General features: G+C 36.9%; 2 protein-coding genes and 1 long non-coding RNA gene across 4 annotated transcripts in view; all 3 read right to left on the reverse strand.

The window, feature by feature from the left end:
- Positions 1 to 14270, reverse strand: part of LOC113671950 (phospholipase-B 81) — a 65930-nt gene that overhangs the window by 17400 nt on the left and 34260 nt on the right. The gene's annotated exons all lie outside the window — the stretch shown is intronic.
- Positions 1 to 14270, reverse strand: part of LOC149044922 (coadhesin-like) — a 31602-nt gene that overhangs the window by 3983 nt on the left and 13349 nt on the right. The window contains exons 9-17 of the mRNA XM_089206893.1: positions 14012 to 14191; positions 13654 to 13833; positions 13333 to 13512; positions 12973 to 13152; positions 12656 to 12835; positions 1969 to 2148; positions 912 to 993; positions 496 to 536; positions 301 to 394 (exon numbers count right to left, since the gene is read on the reverse strand). Of these exons, the coding sequence (XP_089063019.1) occupies positions 926 to 993; positions 1969 to 2148; positions 12656 to 12835; positions 12973 to 13152; positions 13333 to 13512; positions 13654 to 13833; positions 14012 to 14191 (1148 nt within the window). The 3' untranslated portion in view covers positions 301 to 394; positions 496 to 536; positions 912 to 925. The remainder of the gene's footprint in view (positions 1 to 300; positions 395 to 495; positions 537 to 911; positions 994 to 1968; positions 2149 to 12655; positions 12836 to 12972; positions 13153 to 13332; positions 13513 to 13653; positions 13834 to 14011; positions 14192 to 14270) is intronic.
- LOC149044923 (uncharacterized) lies at positions 2171 to 10089 on the reverse strand. 2 transcript variants are annotated; one of them, XR_016186733.1, is made up of 4 exons: positions 8302 to 10089; positions 8022 to 8075; positions 7929 to 7957; positions 2171 to 5298 (listed from the first exon to the last, which is right to left on the reverse strand). It is a non-coding gene; the product is annotated as an uncharacterized LOC149044923 (long non-coding RNA). The 2 variants fall into 2 exon arrangements; XR_016186734.1 differs by lacking the exon at positions 7929 to 7957 and having other exon boundaries at positions 8302 to 10086.

Consider the following 14270-nt stretch of genomic DNA (forward strand, 5'->3'; position numbering starts at 1 on the left):
CGGTTTCGCTCTTTACGATGGCCAAATTACATTATCAACTCGGTTGAAAAAACCAAATTGTCTTTTTATACCCCCACCCCCCCCCCCCCAACCTACGCAACACTACAGTTTATTTCGAAACTTGCCCCGTTTTTATCAATTGACTGATAAACCGACCGTCTGACTTACTGACTAGCTGACTGACGGACTAGCTAACTCTCTGAATGACTATTAGGCCGTCTGACAGACTAACAGACTAACAGACTAACAGACTAACTGACAGACGGACTGACCGGCCAGCCAAGCGAACGTTGCTTATACCTTGAAGTCCCTCATAGCTGAGCCAACCGACTGTTCAAAAATACTGCATTTGGTTTCTCGTTCTGCAGGTAAGGGAACACCTCCTTGGCAAACTCTGAAATGATCAACAAAACCACACATCAACACCGCATGATTAACATTCTGAGCCTTAAGGCACAAAACCAGCTCAAAACCATAAAGATAGCGGCCTCATACCTTGGTTCTTTCCACATGTATGTCGTCTTCTTCTTTCCACTCTAAGTGCAAAATATTTTATTATTAGTTTACTTACTGAAATGGATAAAAATAAAGTCAGTTATTTAAAACCATTCTTTTCGTTGGCTTGTTATCCTAAAAAGATACACAATCGACTATCCTGGGAAGCCTGCCCGACAAACTTAAAGTGTAACAGCGCGGTTGGATTGAAATAGACGCGCCCATTTCGCGTCCAAACCGCGGCTCAAGACTGAAAGACACCCCCTTCCTCCACCAGAACCTCAGACCCTTGATATACCCCGTTTTTCCAGTTTCTAAAAGCTTTCTTTATTTTGCCTTAAACCGTGCTACCATAGATCTGGAGAAAAGCTTTCAAGTAGATTATTGTGATAATATCATACGAACTTCAAACCTACCTCACAAGAGGAAATTACTTTGCGGTAATCAAATTGCGAACAGGTTGGACACGCATGAGGCGTACGCCACAGGATCTCAAACCTATGAACGAGAGCGTAACATGTTAACTACAGACATACCAATGCACTCATCAAACGTTACTCGCAGTCCAAAGACTGTTAATGGGATTCTTATTCTTTTTGTTTGTAATAAATCGCTTACCGGCAGCCATCACAGGTACCATCCGGGCATTTGGAGGGCAACTCAAACGAACCCTATGATGATAGCGAGTGATACGATGATGATACGATGATAGCGAGTAAACTAGATGTCGCAGAAATTCTGCGACCACTCACACACTGGATGTCGCAGACATTCTGCGACAACTCAGTGTATGAATGCTTGCAGAATTTCTGCGACTTCCAGTCTATGAGTGGTCGCAGAGTTTCTGCGACATCCTATGTATGAGTGGTGCAGAATTTCTGTGATACCCAGGGCATGAGTGGTTGCAAAGTTTCTGTGACATCCAGAGTAGATATGGTCGCAGAATTTCTGCGACATCCAGTGTATGAGGGGTTGCAGAATTTCTGCGACATCCAGTGTACGAGTGTTTGCAGAATTACTGCGACATTCAGTGTATGAGTTGTCGCAGAATTTCTGAGACACTCAGTGTATGACTAACTCTCCACAAATTAGACGGATTAACTCTGCATCATTTCATGTCCTATTACAAACACATAGTTTCTTACGGACTAGCTAAATCTTGCAGAGGAAAAAAAGAATTGAATTCATTTTAAATTTTGTCCGCAAAATTTGGTAAATTTTAAGTTATCACCAAAACATGCTGAGAAAAAACATTCATAAATCCAAAAATGTGCTATTTTGGAAAACACAAAGTAGTTTGGAAAGCATTCAACACATCTAAAGAATGTGAGAGCAAATTATGTAATTGGAATTATTAGAAGACACCGGTAAAAAATTTTGTCAGGTGATAAAAATCATGAAAGGCTATCAAATAAAGGCTTACCCGCTGACCCACTCTTAGGTTAGATCAGTTCTGATGATTAACTTATTTACCTTTTGAATAGCATTCTGTTGTCGAACAGTTTCGCACATCTGTGAAATTTTTGCCTTCGCAACTTTTTCCTCCATGTGGTGGAGGGGGACTCGTACAGTTTCGATGGCGTAATTGGAATCCATTCCCACACGAAACACTACAAGTTGTCCAGTCGGACCATTCTGAAAAACCGCCATCAACTGTCAAAAATAAACAGTACATTCTCGTGAATATTAATGATAAGACGGGCACTGTGGAATAAAAATGAAAATTTCCTCTTAAGTAGGAACATATATAGATTTAGCCAAGCCTAAAAGCGGAGCTCTTAGTAGTTTATTTTCCAGCCCCTCATTATGCTGAATGAAAACTGTAATAAAACTCTTCAGCACAGGCTGTAGAAGAGTTTCTTCAAGGGGACAGGAGACCAGACGAGGTCTGGAACCTGGAGACGATTGTTCCAAATGTTTGGAGCAAATTTTCTAAGATGGGGAATGTTCTCTTCTTCAGATGAAGTGTATGATGTCAGCATCAGTTGAAATTATAATCTATTGAGCGTGCCTTATAATTTCGCTTTGGGAAAATGGGCCAAAATTGAAAGAAACGACGGCAAACTACTTTGCGTTATGACATCACTAGTCGATTGGAGTGTATACACGTGAGCACAGTGAGTCAGCAAAACAATACGCCAGAATCGTATGGGCTTCTATTATATCTTCTAGTGGTGTTGTCATGTACGACTGCTTACCCCACCGTTTTTCCCCAGCGTTTCAATCTCCTCTGTTTAGCGTAGAAAATTAAAAAGAAAGGTAACTTTCAACTCGTGTTTGAGCCCCTATTTTTTTTAATTTTCGCTTTCGGCTATTTTTGATTCGTGATTGTCCTCTGGCTGGAAATACACGACGACTTTTTCTTATATTTACTCTTAATTAATTAGGTAACTTCTGGTGTAACTGCATATAAAGTGGATGTCCTCAAGAAAACTTGAGATAATACCTGGATTTCATTTCCACGTCACAGAAATCAACTCCAAACATCAATCAAGTTTCTCTCTAGTTTAAAAGTTGAGTTGATGTTGTTATTGGCTATATTAAATAGGTTGAAAAGTTTTACATGGTATTTTCTCATGTTACCCATCAGTTGAATTTACTGGAAGATGGAGTTGTTGCAACATGTTAACATGAAACGCAACAATAAATTTTATTGGTATGTAAAAAGTTTTCATTTGACTATCTACTGGCAAGTCTTTGTATTATGTTTCAACCCAACCATTTTCCACAACTTGTAAAAAACATTACAAAATAATTAATCAGGAGATGGAAAATTTGTGGCATATACACCACATTTGAAATGCCATGTCCATAAAAAGCGAACAGAATTGAGGAGGGTGTATTTGGGAATAGGCTCTCTTGTCTGTATCATTAATTAACTAATTGCTCCCGTTGGCAATGTTTTGAGCAAAGGAACAGAGGATTTTAGCTGGCAATGACTTTTTTCAAACCTAGAAACTATCATTGTGAAAGTCATACTTGTGCCTGGTAACGCATTCTTATTCTCATAAACTAGTTTTAAGAAAGACACAATATTTTATTAGATAAATTTGACGCATAGACTGTGCACAAAACTTTAATTTGACATAGATTTTATAGCCAATAACAATCCCTGAACATAGTAGAATGTTAGGAGGAACAGAGGGAAAAAATGTGCCACACATCTGCAAGTTTTCATGTAACTATTTTAATTACATGAATATTAACTGATACTAAGAGATCTAAGAACATTCAAAAGAGAAGAAAATTTTATTGAAAAAGTAGAATTGAGCATAGGCCGAATAAACACGATTCTTAGAAAAAGAGATGTGTACTAATGAAAAAACTAACCAAACTTTTTTTTCAAAATCTGCCTATACCTTTATGGCAAGTAGTAAAGTCATTTGAACTAGTCATAGTACTGGGTTTATACATAAAAAGTAAGATATGGTCTGCACAACTCTCTTATTTTTAATTTTTTAACCTATTAACCTATTAAGCTAAGAAATACATGCAGATTTCCTCTAAAGCTGTACTTCAAGCCTGCAATGATTTCAGAATTTTGATGCACACCTCAAAAGGAGAACAAATGAATTTCAAGTTTCTATTTATTCAGTTTACATGTTGGTTAGTAAGGTAAAATTCAGTCAAACATTTTATACAACGACAGGTTCACGAAGTTTTCACAACTAATTTTTAGGGTTAGTCTACCTGGAACAATTGCCTTCAATTACAAATTTTACCAGGTTTTTACTGATGATGCCCAAAAGAACTATCTGCGGTAAGAGGGCAGGCCTTCCTTTCTTCATTTAGAGAAATACTGAGGTTATCATCTTTCCACAAACTCAGTGAAAATTAAGATTGAATGAGACTATTAGTGACTATGTTATTTGGATAAATATCCAAAGGAGGATAAAAAGTAAGATATGGTCTGCACAACTCTCTTGTTTTAATTTTTTAACCTTTTAAGCTAAGGCAATTATATTCTTGCTTTGTGCATTATATGGATGCTAATTAATTTAACTTTCATGCGTCAAAATACAAAAAATGTTCTCTTCATTCATGTGCCCTAAACATTACAGGGGAGGAGGCAGGTCATACTAAAAACATGAATTAAAACAGGAGGGCCCCCATTTAATTTCAGAACTAATGAAAGGAAGATCCTTGCTTTTCTAGATTTCCACCCTTTAAAACTCACATATCTTGTGACCATTTCCAGATATCAGTGTTTAGTTTCGGTACGAACATTGGTAAGAAACACCATTTAATGCAATCTGAATAATAATATTACATGTTACAATGTGGTACTTATACAGCAAAATTATATAATAACACAATTCCAAACAAAGGAAGTCAGTTCATTGACTCACCTGCTTCTACTTTTGAGGGCTTAAGGTACAGAGAAATAGATATGGCAAACAGTTACAATTAACACAAAGTTGAAAGTTTGAAAGCTAAAAGATACAAATTACAATCATCAGACCCTATGCATCCTTGCAAAAAAAAAAGGTCAGTTACCACCATAACTTCTCCCGAACATTCATGCTTACAGGAAATCATTAATCATTGTTACTACAAGGTACTGTATTGAAAATACATCTACTGACACAAATGCATTTTTCTTAAGTTATCTCATAGCATATGACTGTATAGGCCATGTGGAAAGTTCCTGCATGGGGACTGACATTTCAATTGCCCCAGCAAATTTAAATCATCAGAATTGCAAGCCGAGGTGTATTTACCAAGTGCTCAAGTTCCAAATTAATCACCTGATTATTACAGTGGAATTCACTCCTTTTTGAGGCTATCTTCAGCTTGATCATCCTGTTTCATGTAAAAACATTAAATGTTACTCATATATTAAAATAATTACCTAAATGAAAAGTTATAATTTTTCCAATAACCTGCTTCCTTCAATCCTTTTACTCCCATGTGCGACCAAGACAGAATTTCTCCTTACAATATCGATACAATATCAAGCAGACAAGTGATAAGAATAAATAAAATATTAATTAGAGAATTATTAGTTGATCCAATACCAAATTCTCAAAACTAACATCACCAGAACTATATGGCAGACAGTAAAGAGAATTACCAATGACATCTTGGGAGTTAAAGGATTAATTGTGCTCCAGAAATAGTAAATGGTATTGAAGAGAAAGGAAAAAAATTCTTGAAACATTGCATTTATGTTAAATGCTGTGTTAAATAGAACTTTGTCATAAATTTTAACCCTTTAATTCCCATGAGTGACTAAGAGAGAATTTTTCCCTACAATATCAATACAATATCAACCAGATAAGTGAAGAGAATAAAGACAAATATTAATTTGGGGATAATTAGTTGATCCGATACTAGATTCTCTGAACTAACATTGTAAGAATTATATGGTTGACAGTAAGGAGAATTACAAATTTGATCTGGGAGTTAAAGGGTTAATTGGGATGGCAAACAAAACATCTGTAAACTATAATAACAATTCCCTTTCCATGCACACAAACCATAATGAAGCATGATATGAATTAATTCACCTAGTTTGAATGTAGAATCCAAAATCTAATTAACTTATTACGAAATAGGAAAAAGCTCAGTGTGTTTTTTCCTGCCTCTGTCGTTCTAAATATCACAAATCAATCACACCACCACTTCACTGTGATGTTTTTGATGGTGTGTACTTTTTCTTATGGACATCTATTCTTAGTATCTATCTTTTATGAGCTGACAACTGAAAGAATCAAGTCTACACTGGTAATTTGACACATTGCAGGCAAATGCTTCAACTGATTAAATTTTATTTGAATAAAAAACATGAAGGGCAATAAAGGATATTACCTAGTTCAATCCAAGTTTCCCTACTTAAGTATTCTGGGATGTTTCTTCTATCATATAGTAAACTGAGTTCATAGTTTACCTCATTTTACTGTCTTCTGTTCATTTGTTTGTTTGCTCTCCCAACAACATTAACTACTGTTGCCATCAAATGCAAGGAGCATATAAAATGTTTACAGTTATAAACACTTTAATCCCTGAGAGTGACTAGCATCTAATTTCTCTTTTAAATATCATCCCTGAATCAAGCTTTAAGGTCATGTGAATAAGGGAAACAATAATCAGCTGAAGAACCTTGTGACTGTTAAAAAAATTCTCTTTGCCAGCACGTTAGGAAATGTATAAAGGACAGTATGGAAAATAAGCATACTGGTGTTAAGGTGTAAAGGGTTAAAGACATCATGTAATCAGTTTTACATATATAGAGTATTGCTTGAATATATAATTATGGCAAGTGCAAGTGCCTAATAAGCATCATTCTAGGGTCTTCTCCTCTTGGAGGGTGCCTTGTGTACATAAATATTGAATTTCAGTGCCTTTATTAGCTTTTTTGGCTACAACGATCGACAAAGAACAACAGCCACACCAAGGAATATTTTTAAAGGCATATCTACATTGGTAGATACACACAACTGACATGTTTGAGTGAATCATGTCAAGCATTAAGGTATGATCATCAATTTGCTTTTCATTACTTGCAAACAGCTTATTTCTATCGGCTTTGAAAACTTCTATATCCTCGGTAAAAGCTAGGTTTTTTTCGTTTGTCTTACGATGTAGTCATGTGTAATGTAGATTGCAACGTTTCAACTGCATGTTGCTAGACTAGCAGTATGCGGTCGAAATGTCACGATCTACATCACACGTAACTACATCGTGAGAAAAACGAAAAAAATTAGCTTTTATTGTTATTCACCACAATGAATAACCACAACCTTTTTTTACGAAATTCTGTATACTCGCTTTCAAAGAAAAGCATTTCCCATGAACATTTAAATATTACAGACATACCGATAGGTTACCAGCCGCAGCTTTTTCCATTGTTTCATATCATCACATTCTCATCATATATTTTTTTTGGTTACATTTGAAAGAATAAGAAAATTTTAATCATTATAATGTAATGAAATCCCCCATTTTAACCCTTTTAGTCCCACTAGTGACCTAGACAGAATTTTTCCTTACACTTTCAGTACGATATCAAGCAGACAAGTAATGAGAATACAGAAAAATATCAATTAATGAATTAAGGGTTGATCCAATTCCAAATTCTACAAACTAACATGACATAAATTTTATGGCAGACAGTAAGGAGAATTACTTATGAAATCTTGTGAGTTAAAGGGTTAAGACACATGGTAATCATATGTACCAGAAAGACAGCAAAGAAATGTGACATACTCTAGCGAAGTGTTCTTATGTACAATGAAGTTTCAAACTCATTGAAATTATGTTGACTTTATGATTCAGATTTTAGTTAAAGAAATGTGTAATATCTCTTTACATGAATGAAAAGAGAATGCCATTTATGAATTTTAAAATAGTACATGCCAAAAACTTAAAGATGGAATTTTCAAAAACTATTAAAATATGGCACATCTATTCACTGAGATTTTAATCATTACCTGGCACTCGGAGATATAAAAGGGGCTTTCTGAAAAAAATCAGGGCAATAAAATTAAAAATTCAAGAGAAGCATATGACATCAACTAGTTTACCTGAATTCAATCTGCAAAGAGAGCTCTGCAACACTTCTGTTTTATCTTCTAACACTTGAATTAAAACGTAAAATTTAATTATTTGCAGGTAGGTTAAGGTGGAGATTAAAGAATGGATATATATTACACAAAAAGAAACCCCATACAATAAAATAAAGCAGAAGCGTATAAGCTACACGTCTATGCTTCTGAATACAGCTTTAATAGGTGTTTTCTAAGCAGTTATCTACATATGTAAACCGGGTGCAATATACGGTCGTAAAGGCAATTTTGTACCAACCTTCTTTCTTGAAGGGTGCCTTGCGTATCAAATATATGAAGTTCAGTACCTCCAGTATCATAAGCCAGGCTTTTGGGGCTACAAACTAATAAAATAATCAACGAGTTATGGCAGGCCAGTTTATCGAGAGTCAATTAAGTATAGTTTCCTAAAATCGTATGGAAAGTTTAAATTGTGCTTCACTTTTGCTGCATATACGGATTTATCGTTCTTAATTTCTGATTAAATTCCGAGAATGTTACTCAATTAATTCAAAAGAAAATATCCAAGCAGGTTATAGAAATGGTTCTCAAATTTTAAACTGACGATGTGTTAACAAAACCTCCCTAAATTATGGTGCAGATACGAATCTATCGTTCATAATCACTTATGAAATTCCGAGATTGTACCTCAATTAATTCAACAGAAAATATCCAGGAAGTTAACAGAAACGGACTCTCAAAAACGGTTCTTGAATTCAAAAAATGGAAACAACAATAATTTACGCTAACCATGTGCTTACCAGCGTGCTTGTGAGCTCAAATTGCCAGGAACCCGTTAGATTACACGATCACAGCTCGGACGCTTCTTGCAAAATATGATGACTATCAACTTCAGAGATTGATTCTTCAGTTTCCAGCATTAGGAAAAAATTATCGTATCGCAAGCATGTTCATCATAACTCGAGCAGTAAGTACGCCACGAGAAAGTGGCTCCATTTTTTGTGAGACAAACCATTTCCTGAAGTTCGAACGAATCCAGTAGAAAACATGAAAACATAACGCTGAAAAGTACCATGACCAAATAATGAACTTCACTTCTCCTGCAGTAGGACTAAATCCATTTTACCTGTGAGTTTGTTTGCACCACACCTTTATAGTCAATAATTTAATTCTCAGATGTTCGGCGGGTTCTCACCGTGACAATATTGTCAAATTAAATTACCGCGTCAGACTTGGTGTAAACTTGGACATTGCTGACTCAATCTCGTTTTATTTCAATTTAGGGAAAGGCCATTACTTCGGTCGTAGGGCAAACCAACACTTTTTCGACATAGCGTGCTTTTTTTTTAATGAATAGAATAAACCCTGCGATAGTTAACTGAAGAGAGAAAGAGGTTGAAACTTGCACTCGTCGTTCGCCATCATCTCAAAACTTTCCCAGCAAAACAAAATCCGTAAGATAATTTCTTTTCCCTTAATTAATAACACGACTGTATTAAACATTTCAAACGACAGGAAAAGAAATAACATGAAGAATACGAATACTTTGAAATGTTATTCGAGCGATGAACCGGCGCGAGGGTTTTTAGGCGATGAATGCCGAAGTCATTGTTTTATCGAAACGTGATTTTAATTTTAAACTGAAGCTAGTATCAAACGACGATTGGTAATAAAGGTTCGAATTTTTCTGGGCCTTAGCGTGAGAGAAAACCCAGATAAGACCCGACTTACCTCCTTTCTTTCCCGCATCCTTTGTAGTTCGCTTCTCTTTGTTGATGACGTCTTTTCAGTCTGTTTTCAGGAGCGCCTTTGTATTTCTTTCTCGTGTTGCTCTTCGCTAGATAATCGCCTTTTACTTACGTCTTCCTTGTTCTCTTTCGCGTTCCTCTCGCCGTACTCTGCCTATTTTTGTATCCTCTCTAACTTTCTTGTGCGTTTTTGTCGACTTGCTTTACGCCTTTTACTTCTTGCTTTTTTCGGTCGCTCTGTCTCTTTCCTTTCAGCCTATTCTCACTCAAAACCCTCTCTTCACGAACTTAAATTATAACAATTTCCTCCCGTCGAAAAAGCTTCAGCTCTACCGGTATTGTTGGGAGTTACTACATCACGGGCGACGAGCGGGGATAGAAAAAACGACCCAAATATGAGCGGTCAGCGGTGAAACAGCTTTTATACATCATATAGAGACATATAATTTGTTGTTCCAGAGACAATCATGTTGTAAAGCCGAAATGTTTATTGAAAAGGTCATAGACAGGCCTACACAGACTCCCCTGTGTGGTTTTACGTTTGCGACGCAAAAGCCTTTAATTAAAGCTTCGCTCTGACGAGTATGTCTTTGAGCGATTTACCTCTTTTGTATGATATAATCAGAGGCGTTTTGTAAATTGTTTTCAGCAGTGGCTGATTTTGGATGAGGTTCCATTCTTGCATCAGTATTTGTTTAAATTTGTTAACCCCTGGGTGGTATGCTGTCACAAAAGGCAATATTTTGCCTTTAGTTTTTTTGGTTTGTTTTTTAAGTGTCGACTGCCTTGCGGCAAACGAGACCTCAGATAACGTTTTTTCAATTTGGCTTTTTTTTTCAGAGCTGAAAGATCTTATATGTACACGCTTTCAGAGTGATAATAAACATGTTGAAAAGTACAACAGTGTCATCTCTGAAAAATCAGTCTACAAACCGACCGAGACCTTTCAATATACACACTATTCATCTTGCCACCCGCCAAGTGTTAACAAAGGCTTTATTAAAGGAGAAGCTATCAGACTTCTATGAACAAACTCCTCGGAAAGAAATTTCCAGGAGGCCATGTGTAACTTCAAAACACAACTTGAAGCACGTGGTTACCCAAAAAGCCTAATTGAAAAAACGTTATCTGAGGTCTCGTTTGCCGCAAGGCAGTCGACACTTAAAAAACAAACCAAAAAAAACTAAAGGCAAAATATTGCCTTTTGTGACAGCATACCACCCAGGGGTTAACAAATTTAAAACAAATACTGATGCAAGAATGGAACCTCATCCAAAATCAGCCACTGCTGAAAACAATTTACAAAACGCCTCCGATTATATCATACAAAAGAGGTAAATCGCTCAAAGACATACTCGTCAGAGCGAAGCTTTAATTAAAGGCTTTTGCGTCGCAAACGTAAAACCACACAGGGGAGTCTGTGTAGGCCTGTCTATGACCTTTTCAATAATTGTGATTTTTTTCTCGGCTTAAACGCTGAGTCAGTTGTTCAATTGAATAGGAAGAAAAACATTTCGAACGGAAAACAGCATTATTTGCACGTGTGGATCTTTTGAGAAAAGGTCTCCCAAACGAGTGGTCTTGATTGTAAATATTTAAGGAATGATAAATACATTAGCCTTAACATGGCTGTTTCTCGAAGCTCAGTGTTTTCCTACTTGTCTTTTTTCCACGTGAATTCAGTTGGGGGCGATTGAGTAGATATAATATGCAGTAAAAGAACGTCAGCTGATAGAAATTTTAAATTTCTCATCTTAAGCTGTGGATACAAAATTCAAGTGAAAAGGAAGCCAACTGTGATTAATGCTTTGAACAAGTCAAGATACGTTTTTTTCGTCAGACAACAAGTTACATAACGTGAATATCATTCTTCTTGATGCCTTTCCCGGTGTCAGCAATGCCTTTCCCGATGCCTCCGTTGGTCAATAGAGCATAAGAAGTATTGTTCCAGTTAAAGCTTGAGGAAAATTGCTTAACTTTTTAAGTAGCGAAGTGTAACTTGGTAACATTTCGGCTTTACAACATGATTGTTTTCTGCAACTACAAAACGTACATTTAATTCTTCTTGGTACCTTTCGGATGCCACCGATGCCTTCATTGTTTATTAAAGCAGTAAAAGATATATGTACAATCAACACTTTTGAATTGCTTAACATTTTATTTAGCGAAGTAAACTGTTTACACTTCGGCTTTACAACACGATTGTTTCCTGATACTACAAATGATCTGTCTATATATGAAGTATGAAAGTTGTTTCACCGCTGACCACTCGTATTTGGGTCGTTTTATCTATCCCCGCTCGTAGCCCGTGATGTAGTAACTCCCGGTATTGTTGCATGCGAGTTCATTAGAAATTGCAAAATACCGAGAATAACACTTCAACCTCACTAATTTGATTTCCCGCTTAAAACGCGGGTTGCAAATTATTTGCTCACGCAGCTTCACATCTATTAGCCCACGTGAAGCCCTCGTGAAATTCCTAACCGTATGCCCGCAGTACGCTACACTGAAGCTCGACACTCGAGTATGCGGACTTCATTGTCATCTGCCGGTGTCTCCTGGCGCACACTGATAAGGTATCCAGGTTACGCACGCAATCGCGCCTGCGTACTACCTTCTTCCTCGCGCTTCCATTACATAATGGTCTATTACGTGAAGTTTTATATGAAAAATTGGTCTATTGTAATGGTACAGTAGGCCGCGCATGCTAAAAGTAACACCTTGTACGGTCGGTCGTACGGTGTCAAGTCCAAATTTTTTTCGGCTTGTCGGGTTACTACTATTTCGTATAATTATGGTTGCGCTGCGAGCTCCGCTTTTAAATATTATGATATTTTCTTTAGTTAATTATGATGCAAAGAGTAACCACAATAACGAAAACGACAATAATTTTCCCTTAGTTACCTGGCAGTCGGCAAGCTTCCATCACACATGTTTGCCCTTCTGTGAATTTCCCACTTTCACAATCTTGTCCTCCATACGCCGGAAGGGGACTGGTACAGTTTCGATGACGTAATTGGTATCCAGTCCCACACGACACACTACAAGTTGTCCAGTTAGACCATACAGAAAAACCACCATTAACTGTCAAAACACGACAAAAGTTACGATAGCAAATCAAAAATCATCTTTTTAAATGGCTTCTCAGAGATTGAAATCTTTCTCTTAGACAATTCGGTTGCAACCAAAAAAAACCACAATAATACCAACAACTTTATTACCTGGTACATGACAAGGTCCTGTCACACATATTCGCCCTTCTGTAAAATTCTTGCTTTCACAACCTTGTCCTCCATGCGCCGGAGGAGGACTGGAACAGTTTCGATGACGTAGTTGGAATCCAGTGCCACACGGCACACTACAGTTTGTCCAGTTGGACCATTCTGAAAAACCTCCATCAACTGCCAAGACGAAAAAAAATAAATTCTTGTGAATATCAGTGATATGACAGGGCCTGTGGAAGAATTAAGATTTCCTCTTTTTTCAATGGCGGGACAAAAATGTAAATCTCCTCCTTAGACATTCATGTTGGGCAAAAATTACCACAATAATAACGATAAGTAAAACAACAGCATAATTGCCTGGTAACTGACAAGGTCCCATCGCGCATGTTCGCCCTTCTGTGAAATTCTTGCTTTCGCAACTTTTTCCTTCATAAGCCGGAGAAGGACTGGTGCAGTTTCGATGACGTAATTGGAATCCAGTTCCACACACAACGCTACAAGTGGTCCAATTGGACCATTCAGAAAAACCGCCATCAACTGTTGAGACAAAACCGCAAAACTCTTACGAATATAAATGAATGATTAAGACCACAATCGAACAACAACATTTTTCTTTTCTGAAATGCTTATCAAAAGTTAAAATTTTTCCCATGAACTATTATGGTGAAAAAAAATTACCTGGCAAGTTGCAAACGCCCATCAAACATGTTCGTACATCTGTAAAATTCCTGCTCTCACAACTTTTTCCTCCATGTGCTGGAGGGGGACTGGTACAGTTTCGATAACGTAATTGGAATCCACTCCCACACGAAACACTACAAGTTGTCCACTCGGACCATTCTGAAAAACCTCCATCAACTGTTAAAAAGAAACAATACATTCTCGTGAATACCAATGATATGACAGAGCCTATGGAAGAATTAAGATTTCCTCTTTTTTCAATGGCGGGACAAAAATGTAAATCCGCTCCTTAGACATTCATGTTGGGCAAAAATTACCACAATAATAACGATAAGTAAAACAACAACATAATTACCTGGTAACTGACAAGGTCCCATCGCGCATGTTCGCCCTTCTGTGAAATTCTTGCTTTCGCAACTTTTTCCTCCATAAGCCGGAGAAGGACTGGTGCAGTTTCGATGACGTAATTGGAATCCAGTTCCACACACAACACTACAAGTGGTCCAATTGGACCATTCAGAAAAACCGCCATCAACTGTTGAGACAAAACCGCAAAACTCTTACGAATATAAATGAATGATTAAGACCACAACGAACAACAACATTTTTCTTTT

Source organism: Pocillopora damicornis, chromosome 5 (genome assembly GCF_964200805.1).
Source record: "Pocillopora damicornis chromosome 5, jaPocDami1.2, whole genome shotgun sequence".
In the NCBI taxonomy this organism is placed as follows: domain Eukaryota; kingdom Metazoa; phylum Cnidaria; class Anthozoa; order Scleractinia; family Pocilloporidae; genus Pocillopora; species Pocillopora damicornis.